The sequence below is a fragment of the Vombatus ursinus genome, unplaced genomic scaffold, assembly GCF_900497805.2.
Source record: "Vombatus ursinus unplaced genomic scaffold, bare-nosed wombat genome assembly UNPS02009573.1, whole genome shotgun sequence".
NCBI lineage: Eukaryota > Metazoa > Chordata > Mammalia > Diprotodontia > Vombatidae > Vombatus > Vombatus ursinus.
Window position 1 is genome coordinate 26,045,048 of NW_020949351.1, and position 17,592 is coordinate 26,062,639.

The following is a 17,592-nucleotide window of genomic DNA, read 5'->3' on the forward strand; positions in this document are numbered from 1 at the left end:
TGTCTCTCTCTGTTTCTGTCTCTTTATGCTTCTGTCTCTCTCTCTGTCTCTGTGTCTGTCTCTGTCTCTCTCTGTTTCTCTTTATGTTTCTGTCTCTCTGTCTCATTCTCACCCTTTGTCTCTCTCTGTGTCTCTGTCTCTCTGTCTCAATGTCTCTTCTCTGTCTGTCTGTCTGTCTCTGTCTCTGTCTCTCTTTCTCTCTCTTTTTCTCCCTCCCTCCCATTAGACTGCTGTCTAAGGTCAACTTCAGAATCTCCCAGAAGACCAAACCATTGTACAACCCTATACAGCTTTTTGTTGGCTGGTCTACACAATTGAGTATGCTGGTAAATGTTCTGAAGAAACAAGTACCCACAACACACTTTTAAGTTTATTTTGCATTATTAACATTTTTGTATCACTTTCATAAATCAAAACGATCAGCAAAACAATAAATCAATCCCAGATTTGTAGCATTTGCCAACTTCCCACGTATAAATACTAATACTGAAAATTTAATGATTGGGTGAACCCCTTGGAATTGACTTTATCACACCCCTGAATTAACAGTGTTTATCATAGTGTGTAACTTAATAGGAGGTACTTAATAAATGTTTATTTGCTCACTGACTGACTTGACTAAGTGTTTGTCTCTTGGGAGCTGGAGTAAGATTGGATTGGAAGAATTTAGCTGTTATCATAAAGGGTCCCTTCCTAACCCCTTAACTAAATTTTGTCAATGTGTGTTTTATGTAGTTTGCTTCTATATATTATGATCAGCTGCCTTTATTCATATTCACACAAACAAATTAAGAAAAATATTGGGGTTGTATGGGATACACATTTGATGTTTGATGAATTTACCTTTTTTTAAATCACTTCTTTCAGTCTTTTTTTCTTATTCCTTTACCTCATCTTCATGATTCTTCACAATCAGGGTCTCCAAAGAGTGGCTCCTTAAAAAATGAAGTTTTTTTTTTATGCCATAGCATAGCACTTGCTTATGACTTTTATTAAATTGAATGAGAGCAGAGTGGTTATTATCAGTCACAGTTGGTATAACAAGTCTATGTCAGATGGTCTTGAGTAAAGGTGGTTTAGAAAAAAATTAATAAGCCAATGTAATAAATCTGATTGATTATGCAGTGCTTTATGAAAAAAAGAAAACACTCTGTTATTAGTCAATCAACAAGCATTTATTAAGTGCTTACTCTGTGCCACTGAGCCCTGAAGTTACTTCTACTTCTAGTGTGTCTCTTCTGAAAATGGGAATTGTATTATCAACTGAAAATGCTATTGTTAGTGGTAAAAATATTCATAAAATGATGGCTTAAAATTGTTTAAAGTGTTTTTTAAGTGGAAGTTAGATTTAGGGTGTGGAACAAGTTAAGACAAAGCAGTTAGTGCTTATGGCACATTCCATCAGACCAGATTGTATATTGCCTTAAAATGGTTTTAGGTATGTGAGCTCCAGTGGTAGCTCAAAAATGGTTCCTTGGGGAGAACTGAACATCATGTATGTGCAATCCCACTGCCCTAGGAGATGTGTCTTCAGAGAAGAAAGAATGGATTCTGACAACCAAATAGCCTCATCAAAATACCAGAATTTTTCAGTGTCTTTTTAATGAAGTCTCATTCGAGAGATATGAAAAATGTTGTGCCTAAATTACCCTATTCCTTTCTGGGAGAAAACAACAGGCTTAGTTTGAACTGGCATTTTCTTGAGGAATGTCAGTATATAGTTTTCCATGTGTTGTGTCTGCCAACTGGTGGCCAGACGCTTAAGCAGACTTAACCAATTAGTGGAACATTCCCCCACCCAAACTGAAGGCCGAATTGATTGTTCTTGTATGCTGGGTACTTCACTGTGGCCAGGGCTGTGTTTCTCAAGCACTTAGTTTGAAAGGGGAAAGATCTACCAGGCTGGGCAAAAGAAGTGCCAGTCTTGAACTGATCTGGGTTATTTTGCTGGTTTTGACTTTATCAAACTGCATGAGAGATTTTGTGCCTTGTCTAGTTTCATGTTCATTAAACAAGAAAACACATTTCTTAGTACCATGAATACATCTACTGATATTGATTCAAAGGAAGTAAATTGGTACAAACAATGGAGCCCTGGCATAACATGCTAATTTCCACAGGACAAAGTCAGCTAATGCGTGCGGCTTAGTCCTACATCATACTTACTAGCATATACTTGCCTAAAATGAAAGAATTCAGGAGTCTAGTTTCTCATGGAACCAGCTGATGATGTTCATGATGAAAAGGATGACCTTGGGAAACATGTAGGCATCTGAGAAGGTGAAGTCAGCTCCATGTCAGGAGATGGGATGGCTTAAATCAGGGCTGTATAAAGAAAAATCCACTTAATTCTTACTTTATCTTGCTAGAATATGTCATTTTGAAATGGTAGGGTTTTGGGTTTTTTTTTTGGTGGCAGTGGTAGGTATGTGGTTGTACACGTACATACATGTATGTGTGGTGTGTTTAAGCAGACAGTAGGACTGTTCAAAGCTTAAATCTAGCTAAGTGCCCCAGGTCTTTTAGAATAATGAGACATTTTCTAAATGCACTTTTTTTTTAAATGTACCACTATTACACTACAGAGAAAAAAAGGGGTGGGAGGTGGGAGGGGACTTAACACTTAGCACCTGTCACTAGTTTTCTCCTAGAATTAGAGTCTCTTGCTTATAAAAATTTAATTGATTCCTAGCAGTTTATGTGCGTGGTGCTTAGTGGGAGTTTTCTGTTCTTTTGCCAGCTACATGGTTACTTAGAAAGTGAGCCGCTCACGCTACAGCTGTTCATCGGGACGGCAGACGACCGCCTGCTGAGACCACATGCTTTCTACCAGGTCCACCGGATAACAGGGAAAACTGTCTCCACCACCAGCCACGAAGCAATTCTCTCCAACACCAAAGTCCTGGAAATTCCACTTCTACCAGAAAATAACATGCGAGCAATGTAAGCCTTGTGGACTGGGCCACTTGGTGATTTCAGCAGAGTTGTGTGTCTGTGTGCTGCCTTTTTTTTTCTGACTTTCTCACCGAATCCTCTAAATTTTTTCAGCCTTTAACAAATTTACCAAATTCCAGTGGCCCAGAGTGTCCTTAGCTTAACACCTAAACGAACCTCACAGATATTTATGACAACTGATTTGCTTCTTTCTAGGGTTTCAGTTGCTGTGCTTAATGGCACTTAAAATAAATATCTCAATTACAGTGCTGTAAATATCTCCCACCCAGTTCTTCTATTTAGCAGCTACTAAACATGACACCTAGTTGCTCTTGACTTTGAAACAGTAAAGTTAGAGAAGTCACCTGAATATAGTTTTTTTACTTTAATAATATTTTATTTTTTCCCAATTATATGTAATTTTAACATTCATTTATGTTTTTTTGAGTTCCAAATTCTCTCCCTCCTTCTCCCTTATCCCCTCTTCCTGAGAGGGTAAGAAATTTGATATAGGTTATACATGTGCAATCATGCAAAACATATTTTCACATTAGTCATGTTGTGAAAGAAGACACAAAGCAAAAACCATGAAAAAATAAAGTAGAAAAATAGTATGCTTTGATCTGCAATGAATATAAAAATTTAAAAAACATTATTATCAAGAGAATATTTTCAAATCCTATCTTAAGCTTTGGAAAAATGATTCTTTTGCTAGTCACTCTCTCAAACTTACTCTATTCAGCAGTAAAAGAACAAACCATGCATTGTCGAAATGGTTCCTAATCATATTTGGGGCATTAATTGTACCTCAGTTAATCAGAATTACAGTGAAATTGTCTCTGTTATCTTTACAGGGAATTTATAACTATAAAAATCTACATGTGAAAATCGATACAAAGTTTCCTTAAGTTGGGGAAATTTCAAGTATCTTGTAAATCTTTGACTTGGTTTCTAGTCAGGATCCCAAGATCTGAGATGAAATCAAATGGATTCCGATGACTTTCATATGCTTTAAATGAGTATAGTTGTGGTACTATAAAAAACCAGTTTATTTATCACATTGCCTCAGAGCACTTCAAGATTTTCAGTTGAGGAAATGCTGGATTAGAAACATTCAGAGGTATCTATCTAACTGAAACCCAGATGAATGGTAGTTTCCACTTAGGTGCTTAAAACTTAAGAGGACCCCATTGTAAATTTTCATTTTCCAAAGTCTCAGCTAAGCACTAAGTGTTAAAATAACTGTCAGACTTTTTACTATTATCTCTGATAAATACTATGAGGAAGGAAAAAATATAGTGGATTATTATGGGTCAACACTCTGTAGGATCTGCATTGAAGCTTATTTGAATTGTAACAATATAAGCTGTAAATCAGAAAAATGAGAGATTGAACAGTGCTGCATTAGCTGCTGCAAGCATCACTAGTGCATGTGTATCATGAGATAGTGAAGAATGATTTTAATTCTTTTTTTTTCTACATAACATTGCTAGCTGTACTTTTCACTGTTTTCTCCCCCTACCATAGTTATGTAGTTAACAATTTAACTGTTTACTCATACCAAGTGATGGGGAGAATCAAGACAATTAGGTTTATGATTATTGTTATTATTCCAGTGCTTAGCTCAGTGCCTGGCACATAGTAGGTGCTTAATAAATGTTTATTGAATCACTATGTGTCTAAATTATTCTGCCTAAAAAATAAAATAAAATTGTTTTGCTTGAGAGATGTAGATAAGTGAGCCAAGGTTATTTTGGGGATTGAATTATCTATGAAATTGCTTTAATTATCTGCTTGACTTGGCATGTGTTGATACAGTCTCAGTGTTGCCCTCACTGACTGTTCTGAAATGTCTTTACCTTCAAATATACCTTTTTCCTTTGCCACAGAATATAAAAATAGGTAACTCTCAATGGTACTGGGACACTCATATCACTATAATACCATAATATCTACGGTAGCGAAATGAGTATGCACAACTCCCAGTGCAATTATGGTAACATTATGGTAACATCAGAGGACAGTTCTGAAAGATGAGAGTTTAGAAGTTTTCAACTCTATTATGTCAGAAACTGGAAAAAGTATTAAATGGCCTTTTGTTTTGTTTTGAGCAGTATTGATTGTGCTGGAATCCTAAAACTCAGAAACTCAGATATTGAACTGCGGAAAGGTGAAACTGACATTGGAAGAAAGAATACTCGAGTGAGACTGGTTTTCCGGGTTCATATTCCACAATCTAATGGCAGAACTCTATCTCTACAAGTAGCATCAAATCCCATTGAGTGTTGTAAGTAATTATTCACTTTCCCCCCTTCTTTCTAAGGACTGTATAGATTTTAGAATTTAGTAGGAAGAGACTGTAGAGATAATTTTTTTCCAGCACTGATTAGATGAGGAAACAGAAGCACAGAGACATGGAATCACTTGAACAGTTCATGACAGCAATTTTGCTTTTTTTGTCTAATATCATTCTTTTTTTACATTTGTAAAGTAGCTAGGTGGTTACCAGTCCTGGAGTCAGGAAGACCCTAGGGCAAAATTTGATTTTATATACTTACTAGCTGTGTGACCTTGGGCAAGTCACTTAAACCTCCATTTGTCTCATTTTCCTCATCTATAAAATGGGGATATCACTTACCTCCCAGGGTTGTTGTGTGTGTCAAATGAGATAATAATTTTAAAGCACTTAGCACAGTGCCTGGTACACAGTGAGTATTATATAAATGTTAGCTATTATTTGCCCTAACTTGTTTCTTCAAAAATATATATTTGAGGGTTCAGAGTCACTGAAAAGTATAGTCCATTATTCTGTTAAAAATAATACTTAATCACCTCAGTTTTGATTGTTACAAAGAAACATTTAGTCATGGTATGAGTAAAATTTATGCTTGCTTTAAATGTAGACTCAAACAAGTTCTATATTTTATATAGGTGATGCAGTAGATAGAGTGCTGGTCCCTTAACCTCTTTCTGTCTCACTTTCCTCATCTGAAAATTAGGATAAATATAGCACCTGCCTCTTGGAGTTATTGTGAGGATCAAATGAGATAATATTTGTAAAGTGGTCTGCAAACATAAATACTAGCCATCATCATTATCATCATCATCATCATCATCATCATCATCATCATCACTATTATTAGAGACCATTTGTTAGAGTACTCTTGATAATGAACAGAGTATTCAAAACCCATGACAACCTGCAATCTGCATGAGGAACTGAAAAGAAAATAATTTTGATGCTGACCTTTGAACTATCTTAAATCTATCACCTAAGAATTCCCTGTAATTTCAGAGAATTTGTAGAAAATGGGATTAGGAGCTTTGAAATTTCTTGTATGGAGTAAATATGATTTATAGTCCTATTCATTGTATTAGGTCCTTGATGATTCCTTTTTTTTTTAAACTAAAGAGTTTTGGGACTGCATCCTTTCTTCCAAGCCCCTCATTTTATGGAGAAGGAAAATGAAACCCAGAAAGTTGATATAACTTGGTCATACATTCCTGCTTCTGCCACTTAGTTGTGTGACCTGAGGCAAGTTACATCACCTCTCAGCTTCAGTTTGAGTGAACCTATTAAACAGTCTGAACATGCTACTTCATTTAGTTTTATGGTTCCTATCAAATTGTCTTCCTTTTTCCCCTGCCCCCATCTCATTTCTAAACAAGGGTCTGTTAGGGAACAAGATCTTGGCTTCTATTTATTATAGCTTCACTCATTTCATGCATGACCTTTAACAAATTAGTGGAGACTCTGAACTGAGCGACACTTCTTCTCCATGTTGCCCTATGTGTCTTTTACTCCTCTTCCTCTTCGTGGTGATTGAGGAGGAGAGAATAAGGGAAATGGGTATCAGAGTCCCCAGAGCAGGTTAAAGAAAAGCTAAAATGGGGTCTGGCCAAACTGACTGACTTTTTAAGAGATACTTCCTTGCTGCTCATGACAGCTCCATGCTTCTGGAACAGACAAACAGAGAGCCAACCTTGTAACTATTCCTTTATTCCCTTTGGCCTTTCTACCTCTTGCTTCCTAACTATGGACAAGTGCCAAGGTTCAATCCTTAGCCTTCTGCCCTTCCCTATTTATACTTATCTCCCTCAGAGCTCAGCTAGTCTCATGGTTTCAGCTGTTGCCTCTGTGCTTATGACTCTTAGATAGTCATCTCCAAAGCTACTCTTTGCCAGGCTCCAGCTTGGCTCTCTAATGGTCTATTGAACATCTAAGTGATTCCAGTCATCACCCCAAGCTTAACATGTCCAAAGCTGAATTCATATATACTCTTCACTCCAAGCAACATTCTTCTTCCCTTCCTGAGTTCATCTAATTTCTCTCCTAGTGACACTATCATTTCCCCAGAAATAGGCTCAAAACTTTAGAGTTATCTTTGACTTATTCTTTCTTTTCATCCCTCATATTAAATAACTCATCAAATCCTGTTGAATTTTCCTTCAGTGCATGTCTTTTCAATGTGTATCTATTCCTTCTCCTCCGGCTGAAACCTCCTGTACGTGCTCTTTCTCCCATTAGAATATGAGCTCCTTGAGAGAATGGCTTTCTGGGTTTTTAACTAGTATCCTCAGTACTTAGCACAGGGCTTTGCACGTGGTAAGGGCTTAGCAAATGCTTTCCCACTCATTCTTCATTTATTCCACTCCATTCCCATGGACACCTCCTAGATCCAAGTGTTCATTACCTCATACCTTTCAGATTCCAGTTTTCTTCCTCCAGTGAATCCTTTATAACATTCCTGGATGGATCTTCCCCAAATACTGCCTTTTTCATGACCTAGCTGACTCAAAAACCTTAATTGATTTCTTTCTTTCAAGGCCTTGTTTAAGTCCCACCTTCCCCAGATATCTAAATCCACATGATTTAAGACTTAATTGTGTACTATCTAGAATTGTTGACTCAGTTTCTTGTTTGTGGGTCTGGTCTCCTGGAACTAGAATGTAAACTCGAGTCTTCTGACTCCTGGCCCAGCATTCTATTCATTGTGACCATATAGCTGCTTCATTTAGTACCCAAAGGTATTATCTTAGGGACAGAGTCAAACCACCAAGAGCCCTAGATTTCTGAGCCCTCCATCATTCTGGGCCTTAGGCATGCTTCTAATGTTGTACGGGATCTAGTTGATAGAACATCTCCATCATACCACAACTGAGGGTCAAGATGACAGTTACAAAAGTCTCGCCAGAATTCTCAAAGAGTTAAGTTCTTTTTAGATTCTAGAAAAAGGAAAAGGTTTGGGGCAGCTCTTTATGCTATAGCAAGGGTGATCCCGTCCCGATCTACAAGTATTTGTTAAGCACCTACTCTTAAAGCAGAGCTGCTGGGTAGGTATAGGGGATACAAATCAATCATTCAATCAACAAGAATTTACTAAGTGCCTACTCTGAACTAGGTATGGGAGAAGCAAAGAAAAAAAAGAATCAGCTTCTGCCTTCCAGAAGCTTACATTCTATACACTAATTGACTATATTGTGTCTCTGCTATTTTGAGATTCTATTGGACGAGGGGACTGAGTTTTCCCTCACAAATAAGCTAAATCACAATAGATTATGAATTTTTAGTTGGAGAATAGAGGAGATACAATGAAAAGACCTTATTTTCAAAGTTTGGATGATTTTTAAAAATTTTGTTTTGGACTAGTGATTTCATTGGTGTAACAAATTCCTAAGGAAAATCCCTCTATCATTGTAGATCAGCAGCTACTCTTCAATTTAATCTTAGAGTTATCTGGGTCACTGAGAAGTGAAGTGACTTGCTCACGGTCACACAGATATTATATTTCAGAGGTGGCTTTTGAGTGCAGGTCTTCTAGACTCTAAGGCCTGTTCTCTATTCAGAATACAATGCTGTGTCTCAGTCTGGCTATGCATACAGATTAATTATAACAATTATAGTATGGAGAATCATTGAGAAGTTACAGTGTTTTAAATTTGTTCTGCTAAAGTTTTGGTGGTGCTTCTTTAAAATACATGAGTATGATATTTTAGGTTCACCCAAATAACTCATTTGAATGATTGGATGTTAAGAGGCCAAGGAATCTGTTAGAAATTTAAATACTGAAGGCCGAGACTTCTGCTCCAAGTCTGGTTCCATCACCGATGTGTCTTTGTCTTTTATTCCCCACCTGAAAACTGAGAATGATTATACCATCCTGTACAGGAAGAACTTACTAGAAAATCATGCTGATCTCAAATTTCTCTTACATTATTGAGCCTCAGCATTGTCAGGAAGATTGTATCAAATACTTTGTTGTATAATGCAAAGAAGTGTTGAGAGACCTATGAAGTCTTTTTTTTTTTTATAATTTAAAAACAAATTATGTTCCATATGTGGTTATTTTCTCCTCTAGCCCAGAGATCTGCCCAAGAATTGCCTTTAGTGGAGAAACAAAGCACAGACAGCTATCCAGTGATTGGTGGGAAAAAAATGATATTGTCTGGTCACAACTTTCTGCAAGACTCAAAAGTAATTTTCGTGGAAAAAGCACCAGGTATTTTCTTTAAAAATAGCCTTGTGTTAGTTTTTCTGTTTTGGATGCTTGTGGAAATTTGATTCCTGGATGGGGAGAGTACAGACCTTCTAATTACATGTTGTCCTTCTGCATATATTTTTCAAGTAATGGGGTGGAGCTGTAGAGATGACCTACATAACAATACCATTTTGCATAATGTGTTTATATAGGCAGTTAAGAATTTTTGCATGGACTGACAATTATGGCATTTAAAGTAAGAGCTAAGAGTTTATTTTTATAGCCAGCTATGGTTTCTTCCTGACAGCTTTTATTGTCAATATCACAGGAACTCCCAAGGACTTTGTAATGTTTTATGAGGAAATAATTGAAAGTTTGTTTTCTTGTCTTTTGAGATGTATTTCTTAGTAATGTATGCAACTTTTGGTTTCCTCATGTCTGCCTCTGTGGCTTCATATAACAACACTTATCTGACTGCCTGGCTCCTATTTCTGAGATGTATTAACACATTCTCTTCCCTGGGTATTTTTCTCTGTATCACATTTTGGAAAGCACTGTTTAAATGTGCATTAAGACTTATGGGACATCCTGTAAGCATGTGTCTAAGTGTTTCTGTATATTTGTACACTTACATGTATGGACACATATATACATACATATAACTGTCTTGGTTCAGCTTTAAGGTTTAATAGCTTAAAACTGAGCCAAAGTTTTTGGGGCACCATGTATGTATAGATATATAGATATAATCCTAGGTCATAGAATTATCTATAATAGAAAGGAACTCAGCATTTATCTTTTCTAACTCCCTTTTATAGGTAAGGAAACTGAGGCAAAGTTGAGACTAGCATCCAGGTCTCCTGACTTTCTCAGTTTTGTTTTCTTTTCTTTTCTACTTTTTAAAAAAAATATTTTTAAAAATTTTATTTTTAATTTATGGAATAAAATGAACATTTCCATAGCACAGTACAATAAAAAGATGATTGTACATGAAACTTCAAATCTACTATGTACAGCTTGATATTCCTTTCAAATACATGATGTAATTATAAGTAAATTTCTTTTTTTCTCCCTTCCCCCCTCCTCACCCTATCTAGTACACCATGCTGCATCATGTTTTATGGGGTTCAGTTCCTTTTCCCATTTTTGTTAATGATCACTATATAAATTCATTGGCTCCCATCACTGGTGTGATGGATGTTTTATTTTTAGTAAAATCTTAAGAGACTGCACAGTCTTTTCATATATATGGCCTTTGTTAACCTTAGGTGTCTTTAGGCAGAATTCTAGAGACAATATCTCTTGTGTTCCACCTTCAGGGCTCCTCAGTGAATGCTTGCAATAGCCTGTGCGGAGTCACTTCTACACTATCATCATTTGCTAACTGTTTTCTGAGGTTTCAGTGGCCAGAACCCCACTTCGTTCCTGGCCTTGGCTGTTGTCTCAAATCCCCTGAAGATATTCTCTGTCAGTTACCCCTACAAATGTAGTTCCATTGGATATTATTCTGAACTTCATAGCATTTATATTGGGCCTACCAAAGCACTTTGCGTGCCAGAGGGTTCTAAGTAATTGTTGCTCATAGACTGATGATGGAAAGATTTTTTTTCTACTAATTTTCATTTCATTTCTTACAAATAAAATTGGATGTGAGTGTTGTGGATAGGAGCATTGTGATAAGTGAGGTAATGTATTGTATATTAAATTTGTATATTCAATTTGGATTTTCTGGCAAAACCAGCATATTATATATTCATAATACTTTTTTAAATAAGAAATAAAACAATGTCCTCTGAAAGACTGGAGCATGTAAGAATTAATTAGTTTTCTTTAAGATTTGAAATATGTCAAGAGAGTTTCTCAACTGGCAAAATTTCCCACCTGCCTATCAATATATCCCTGAACTTAATTGACTGTTTTGAACTTCTCTATTGTCTTCTCATATCCCTGTCATTCAAGAGCAGGATTTTCCAGTGCAGTCATTTCCTTCCAGGAGGCTCATATGATTTCAGAGGACTCAAGTCATTTTTATTGCAGTCAGAGTGGGATGTATGAGGTTTAGGGGTTAAGGGCTGTTATGCTGCCTTCTTTTTTTGTACATTTACCAATTGAAATGTTCTTGAAAGCAGAGCCAATCCAACACTTACTCTAATCAAGTGAAAACCACTGAGGCATTCAACCTTCATAATGGGATCCTTGATTTTGTACAATTTGCAGGAAACTTAAGTGCTTCAATCAAAATGTATTTGAAAGTCTCTAGTATTTAACTTGGCAAGTCTGTGCAATCAGGAACGTAATACAGGGGGTGGGGGCAAGTTTAAATTATAAAGAAAATTCAGCTAACAATAATGATAAAAATTTTTTTGCATTATTGGAAAACATTTTGAAAGGATTACTTTGGAAATTACTTAAATTTAAATTACAATTTAAAATACATGTATTTGTGAATATGAGAAGATATATCACCAGGAAGGAATTTAAAGGCAGTATTTAGATATCTCTTGTTACAAATTAGCTAAAATTACCCTTCAGGAATGACATTTTTGGTCGGGCTCTGTTTCAGAAAGAAAATTAATGCTCCCTTTATGGCTCTCCCTCACTATTTATGATTCTTAGGCCAGAAGAGTATGATATTTGTCTTCAAATATTTTAAGGGCTATTGGATGCAAGAGGGATTAAGCATATTCTATGTTGTTCCAATGGACAGAATTAAGACCAATGGGGAAAGGCAGAAATAGAGTGCTTACTGGGAGACAAGTTTTGGTTTAATATAGAGAAGAATTTGAACAATTGGTGCTGTTAAGAAAGAGAATTGGCTTCAGAGTGAGCTCCCTACCACTGGACATGTTCAAACTAAGGCTGAGATGTTAGAGAGGGAAGTTCTGTCTACAAGATTCAGTGGTTCTGTGAATATGCAGTTAGTCAGTCACCTGTAAATATTTTGACATAAGTAAGTGCAACTCACACTTGTTTTACAGTTTGCAAAGATCTTTCTTCATCATCTGAGGTAGATGGTTAAATGACTTGCTCATTGTGATACAGGTGGTATAGTAGTTGCCACTCAAACTCAGGTCTTTAGACTCAGTCCAATATTCTTTTTACTGCTCCACACTGCTTCCTCTATAAGAATTTAAATGTATCTAGTGGCCCTTCTAATAATATGTAGGCTCCAATAATATGTATCTAATAATATTTTTCAATTAATGCAGAACATAAAGGTAGCAAATATAAGAAATATAAATATACACTCAATAAGTAAACATATATTCAAACCAGGTATTGTGATTTCATATGAATTCACATTAATATTGAAGTCAAGTGGTTTATACATTCATATACATACAAGTATATACATGTAAATCATATGTTCACAAACAGGCATTTAGCTTAACAAATGCCTATGTAATTTTGTTCTTCCAGGTTTGCTTTCTTACATTTAATTTATCATTTACTGTATTTCCTAATACAACCTGAAATGTTATTGTAACCAAACACCCTGTGTCATTAGCTTATGAAAAGTTTTTCTTTTCTAGTTCTTTTTCAGAAAAACCACTTAAATTGATTTAAATTCAAAACTCTACAGTACCAGCTACCCTTTAGGCTTTCTATGAGATCATCTGGCTTTTTTCTCTGCCCTGGTCGTGTGTGATGTGTGACACGTGTTTGTGTGTGTGTGTGTGTGTGTGTGTTTTAAAACACCACTTACAAGTACAACCAGGATAGGAATTGGAGCCAGTGTGAAGTAGCCTTCTACAAAGTTTAGATTATTTCATTTAGGCAATTCATATTGGCCTAGCCATGAAGATTCTTCCTTACTCCTCCATCCTCAGACTCTAAGGGCAGCCACTAATTGTGTAAAATTAGAGCTATTATAAATGTCAAAAATGTTAAAAAAAGAACAGCTATGGACTGTATCATAGAACTACACTTTCTATCATTCTTATTTTTCTTTTCTGTATCACACTTGGGAAAACAACTTCAGATGAGACTTAATATAATTCAGGGTGCCTCTTGTGTTTTTTACATTTGTATATCTGTTGTTCTCAGAGATTCATTTCACTTTTAAAGCACCTCTATGCTGAACATACTCTAATTTCCTTTAAGTTTTTTTCCTAATAGAAGGCTTATGCTTTCTCTCTCTGTCTCCCTGTCTCTGTCTGTCTCTCTGTCTGTCTGTTTCTCTTCCTCTCTCTCTCTCTCTCTGTGTGTCTCTCTGTCTCTGTCTCTGTGTCTCTATCTCTCTCTGTCTCTCTGTCTCTGTCTCTCTCTCTCTCGTCTTCAAGGGCTAGTCCTTAGCGCTCATAATCTCTTGAGAAATGACATTATCTTGGCCTCCTTGCATGCAGTCTGTCTGTTCTATCAGTGACTCATGCAAAAGGGAATCCCTGAAGAATGATCATGCTGGTGCAGAGAGACAACAGAGCTGTAGTTTTCGTTTAACCCCTTAGTCGCTCAATTAGGCTACAGAAAAAAAGTAAAACTTTGATAGACCATTAAATATTAACCATCCTGGTGGGATTTCTGTGCAGAATTTGAGAAAAGAAGTTGTTAGCTGAGGGAGAGTAGCTGGGTGAAGTGGTATTGTGAGAAAAGTGTCACAAAGGACTTGTTTAAACTGGTATTTGTTTGTAATATATTCCCCAGTCTCTAGGGTAGATAAATAATGGGGCTTTTCAGAAGAGCAGTATAATTTTTTTTAGATCTTTCACAGTGTTATAAAAAAATTCAAGTGTTGAAATAAGTCATTATTTCAAGGGATTTAGGTCAATGCTTTGCGGCTTGTACATTAGACCATATTTTCTAGTGATGAAAGACAGTGTAAAACGGTCATCCAAGAACCAGAGCTACATGAGAAGGGACATGCATGGCAGCTATACTCCAAGAGGTTTGACCTGTCAGACTCAGGCTGCTCTTACATCATTGGCATCCACCCTGTTTTGCCTATTACAGGCTCTCATTTGTGAGACGTTAAGCATCAGTGGGGCTTATTCCCTCTCTTACTGTTCATTCAAGATCTTCTATTACATGATCATTAGAATATTCTCCTTCTCTTCTTGCTGTAGATAGAGGCATCTAAATACAAAACATGAATATCAGTCAGGCAGTAAGCATTTATTAAGCACCTATTACGTGCTAGGCACTGTGCTTTGTGTGTGTGTGTGTGTGTGTGTGTGTGTGAGAGAGAGAGAGAGAGAGAGAGAATATGGCTGTCTATGAAATGGCTAATAACCTAAGAGGCTGCCTAATATGTAAGAGAAAATAGTAGAATGTCCATATGAGGTATGAACTTACTCTTCCTCCTTTGGTGATTCCATTTTTTCTGATTACACCGAAGTAGAGAGAGTAGGTCTAGGGGTTTCCTTTTGTTTAAATCGATCCCTAGCCAACTCTTCCCAGGAAAACTGTGTGGATCAGTTAGTTTTTGAATGTTTGCTGGGTTATTGTGGCCTATGCTCAGGAATCTGTTGACTGTTCCTGATAACAGAATTGAGAGTAGGCACAGATTGATGATAAAAGTATAAGATTTCTTTACATTTGGAATGCATCTATAAATAGGCACTGAGCCTCTCTGTACTTGTGACTTCTCTCCAACATAGCCCTTTTGTTAAGGAGCTCAGGATTCCATGGGATGCTATCTCCTTAGGGGAATACAAAAAGGATACATCCCCAGGGATGAGCATGGTACGTGGCACATAGTAGGCACTTAAACAATGTTTGTTGGTTAATTGACCTACCGATAATCCACAAAATGACCAATTCACTCATAAACAACTGAGTTACCTATATCACATGTACTGTTAGAATGTTTTTGTTTTGTTTTAGTCTAGATTTGTGATTTTTTAAATGTAAAAGACTCCCTGTGAAGAAAACCCCTTTTACCAAAGCATGTTAACTACTGCTTTGCAATTTATGGTTTTAGAGAATTGCTTGAATCTCAGAGAGCTTAGGTGACTTGTCCAGGGCTACATGACCAGAATATGCCAAAGAGAGAAGTGGACTCTTGTTTTCCTGACTCTGAGTCCCTAGAAAGTCACATTACAGAATAAAATATATGAATAGGTATAGATTGGAAAAATATATGAAAAAGTCGTTAATTTGTGAAATGTAGATATGCGTTCTGAGTATAATGATTTTTATTTTTAAATTGTTTAAAGAAAAGAGGAAAGAAAACTAATAAGCATTTATACTGTATCTACTCTGTGCCAGGCACTGTGTTAAGTACTTAAAAAAAATAAATATTATCTCATTTGATCTTCATAATAATTCTTCGAGGTAAGTGCTATTGTTATCCCCATTTTACAGATGGGGAAACGGAGGCAGCCAGAGAATTTTTTTACATAACTTGCCCAGGGTCATACAGCTAGTAAGAGTACAAGGTCGTATTTGAACTGAGGCCTTCTTGACTTCAGGCCCAATGCTCTATCCACTGCATTGCCAGTTTAAACAAAAATTATCCTTCACTACTTTACCTATAGCAAAGGGGTTTACTTACTTCAGAAATATGCCTGTGAAATGAAGGCATCTTTCCTGTATCAGTCACTGGGAGTCAAGAGATCCTAAATTTTGAACTCTTTGGATTGATTTTTGTTTTACAATCAGTTTGAACAAATGGTCATTATCATTACAGTATTATGTATTTAATTGGACATTTCCTATAGTGTCATTTTATCTGGGGCTTGAGAGGATAGGTCTGACATGGAATCATCTTTCTGCTCATTACCAGAAGCTCATTCTCAATGAATATTTGATGCTTTGAAAGGGCTCTGTATAAAAGTGAATTAAACAGCCAGGGTTCCTGGCCTCTAGTGACCTCCCTCCTAAGATATCTAGATATGACATGAACAGAAATTTTAAAGACACGAAGGTAAGCAGACATTCAACACATGCTCAATGCAAATATTTAAATTACATGCAAGCAGACAGTTGAGAATATTTGTTGAGTGGCAAATGAACAAGGAGTCATTGGATTGCATATGGGAAGGGGAATGTTATATAATCTGCTTTATGCAAAAATTATGGAAACATGATGAAGATGACTAAAGTTCCTACCTCTTTCCCTATAGGAAACCTTTTGGCATCACATTTAGTAATCAAGAATTGGTTACACAATCCTTCTGTGCTGGAGAAGGTAAAGGGCAACTATAAATACTCTTTAATTCTGAACACCCCAAATATTCAAAATACGCAGATGGGTGCTCCTGGGTGGTTACTAATGATCTCTCTTCAAAAAACAGAGAGATGAAACATTTTTCTTTTTACCTTTGATCCAACGAAACAGAAACACAGTACATTGTCAGGGTAGGGGGCAGAGTAGCTTTGCAAATGATTTATAGATTTCTGTTTTATATTTTCTTTTCCATTAGTAATTCCACATTTGCCCACATCATTGCTTCTCTTCTTTCACCCGATCTCTTTTTCTCCAGCTCTTTTGTCTGCCTTTCTCTTAATACTAGAAAATATCATTTGAAATTCCATTTAGCTAAATGTGTTTTTCTTCTGCTAATTAACTAGGGCTTGGGGAAAAAAAGTAATTTTTTTGAAGTCACAAATGAAAATGGCTTAGATTTTAGAGACAGCATGACATAGTGGATATCAAGCTGGCCTCAGGTGGTACAATGTTTAAGATCGATAGACTTAGAGTCAGAAAGACCCGAGTTAAATCCTACCTCAGACATTTACTAGCTGTGTGATCTTGGGCAAATCATTTGACCTCTCTCAGACTCAGTTTCCTTATCTGTAAAATGAGGATAATAATAGCATCTACCTCACGGGATTATTGCAGGGATCAAATGATATAACATAGGTATAATAATCTGTAAACCTTTAAGTTCTATATAAATTATAGCTATTTTTTTAAGGTTTGCCTCTGACCCATACTGGCTTTGTGACCCTGGGCAAGTAATTTAACCTCTCAGTGCTGCCAGGCAATTTTCTAAGACTGTAGATTGTAGAGAAGGTTCTGAACTGTACTGGCAGAGGAAGACCTTCACTAGGTACTAATGTACCAAGTCAGAGGTGCAGTTTAAAAAAAATATTTTAGAAGTAAAAAGTCATTTTTCTCGTTCTCTTTACTTCCTCTTCCTTTTTTCTTGTTTTTTAAACCTTTCTTTCTTATTTCCTCACCTATCTCTCTTTTTAGTGTCTATTTCCTTTCATCTGTAAAGGTGTTGGAAGGGTT

At 36.4% G+C, this 17,592-nt stretch overlaps 1 protein-coding gene across 2 annotated transcripts in view; it reads left to right on the forward strand.

Moving 5' to 3' along the window:
* The window catches only part of NFATC1 (nuclear factor of activated T cells 1), a 201,498-nt gene that overhangs the window by 97,224 nt on the left and 86,682 nt on the right, over positions 1–17,592 (forward strand). For both annotated transcript variants that reach the window (XM_027852466.1, XM_027852467.1), the window contains exons 4-6: positions 2,741–2,943; positions 5,049–5,221; positions 9,294–9,434. In XM_027852466.1, the coding sequence (XP_027708267.1) occupies positions 2,741–2,943; positions 5,049–5,221; positions 9,294–9,434 (517 nt within the window). The remainder of the gene's footprint in view (positions 1–2,740; positions 2,944–5,048; positions 5,222–9,293; positions 9,435–17,592) is intronic.